The 1,592-nt window shown below is 34.9% G+C and overlaps 1 protein-coding gene across 5 annotated transcripts in view; it reads left to right on the forward strand.

Moving 5' to 3' along the window:
- Positions 1–1,592, forward strand: part of LOC107459682 (uncharacterized) — a 16,183-nt gene that overhangs the window by 1,649 nt on the left and 12,942 nt on the right. For all 5 annotated transcript variants that reach the window (XR_002366089.2, XM_016077902.3, XM_016077903.3 and 2 more), the window contains exons 3-7: positions 368–484; positions 579–658; positions 928–1,074; positions 1,165–1,313; positions 1,393–1,523. Coding sequence is in view for 4 of the 5 variants with exons in the window: in XM_016077902.3 (XP_015933388.1) it covers positions 368–484; positions 579–658; positions 928–1,074; positions 1,165–1,313; positions 1,393–1,523 (624 nt within the window). In the remaining variant the exon portion in view is untranslated. The remainder of the gene's footprint in view (positions 1–367; positions 485–578; positions 659–927; positions 1,075–1,164; positions 1,314–1,392; positions 1,524–1,592) is intronic.

Below are 1,592 nucleotides of genomic sequence, written 5' to 3' on the forward strand. Positions count from 1 at the left end.
ACATTATAGATATTTTATTTGCTTTTATTCATCTTACAAAATATGGTTTAACTTCTGTTTGTTTGTTGAGACTTGAAACTTGATAATACATGTTCTTAACCTGAATATTTTCATAGTTTTAAAACAAGTTACTAATATCTGTTGATACAGACAAGTGCAGACTGAACATTGTTAGATCAGGACTAGACAATATATATTATATTATGTACATATTATTTTGAAAAGGGGGAGGGGGATTAGCATAGATATTCCACTTGTATGCATTCTTGCATTTGTATATTTTTCTTTCTTTCCTTTGTGTATGAATGTTCTGTTTTGGATTTTAGTGTTTAAAGCCTCATTTTGTTCCTCCAATCATTTAATGCAGGTGTTAATGTTCCCAGTCCTCTTAGATTATCAGCCTTTATTCAATGAGTTTGAGTTATTTGTTGAAGCTATTGACTGTAAACACGAATTAGCTTTGTCTGGGCATCAACAATTTCCGGTATTATATATAATTTAATCCTTGCTGTGTATCGTGCTTCTACATGCCAATGTAGTATTCTAGATTGCTTACGTGGTGAACCATTTGCTTACAGGGAGTATATGCCTTACTATTTTGCAAGAGAAGTGTTCGTTCTGTTGGATATCGCTTAGCAGAATCTATGGGAAAATTGAGGTACTTGTTGATTGGCAATTTGGCATGAAAGAGCTTCGGCTCCACTAATTGTAATCTGTATGAGTTGATGATGCCCTAACAAATTGAATGCAACTTTTGTCCCTTTTATTAAACTTGGATATAGAAGGCATGAAGCCTGAACTTATGTTTGGATGGATGAAAATGAACTTTAACATTGTCTTTTGTCACTGTTTCCGGATCCTGTTTTCTGCTGTTGGACATTTAGAAGTCTGTTTTATTAACGATCAATGCTTTTTGTTTGTGTGTAGGAGAGGAGCGGACTTGGAACCTTTGCAGCCACTTCTCAAGAAATTTATTGGCTGTTTAGAGGCTGATGCATTACCATTGGCTTTGGATACTTCAACACCAAGAGCCCAGCTGGATCGTGTGTCTTTATGGATTGGCATCAAATCATTGTAAGAGTGTATTCAGTAGTATCAGTCATTAGCCTAGTCATCTCTTTGCTATTATTTTGATGGTACTCTTTTATAAACATTTTTGTGAAGGCTTAGCTTCTTGGAGCCTACAACTTTTGAAGAAGGGATATTGGAACAATACCCCTTTTTTGTAGATATTGTACTCAATCATATTAGTGGCGATTCACTTGAATTCTCACATGCTGTTAATTGCTTGAGACTACTATTTGAAATGCTTGGTATGTTTTGTCTGTCTCTTATATTCCTTTTTTCAGATTTATATTTGTTCGCGTAACAATTCTTTGTGCTTGATCCTAGGTTGCAAGCTTTGGTTAAGGTCTACATTACCTCCAAGTGTAATGCGCAATACCCTACTTGGTCAATGTTTCCATACTCACAATGAGAAAATCCATAAAGATATTTTGGGCCTTTTCCAACCTTTCCTACAGGCATGTATGCATAACCGGTGTTTGTTTGTTTCTTTTGTGTGTTTTTCTTAGAAAGGAAAAAAAAATTCT

The sequence above is a fragment of the Arachis duranensis genome, chromosome 7, assembly GCF_000817695.3.
Source record: "Arachis duranensis cultivar V14167 chromosome 7, aradu.V14167.gnm2.J7QH, whole genome shotgun sequence".
Lineage (NCBI taxonomy): Eukaryota > Viridiplantae > Streptophyta > Magnoliopsida > Fabales > Fabaceae > Arachis > Arachis duranensis.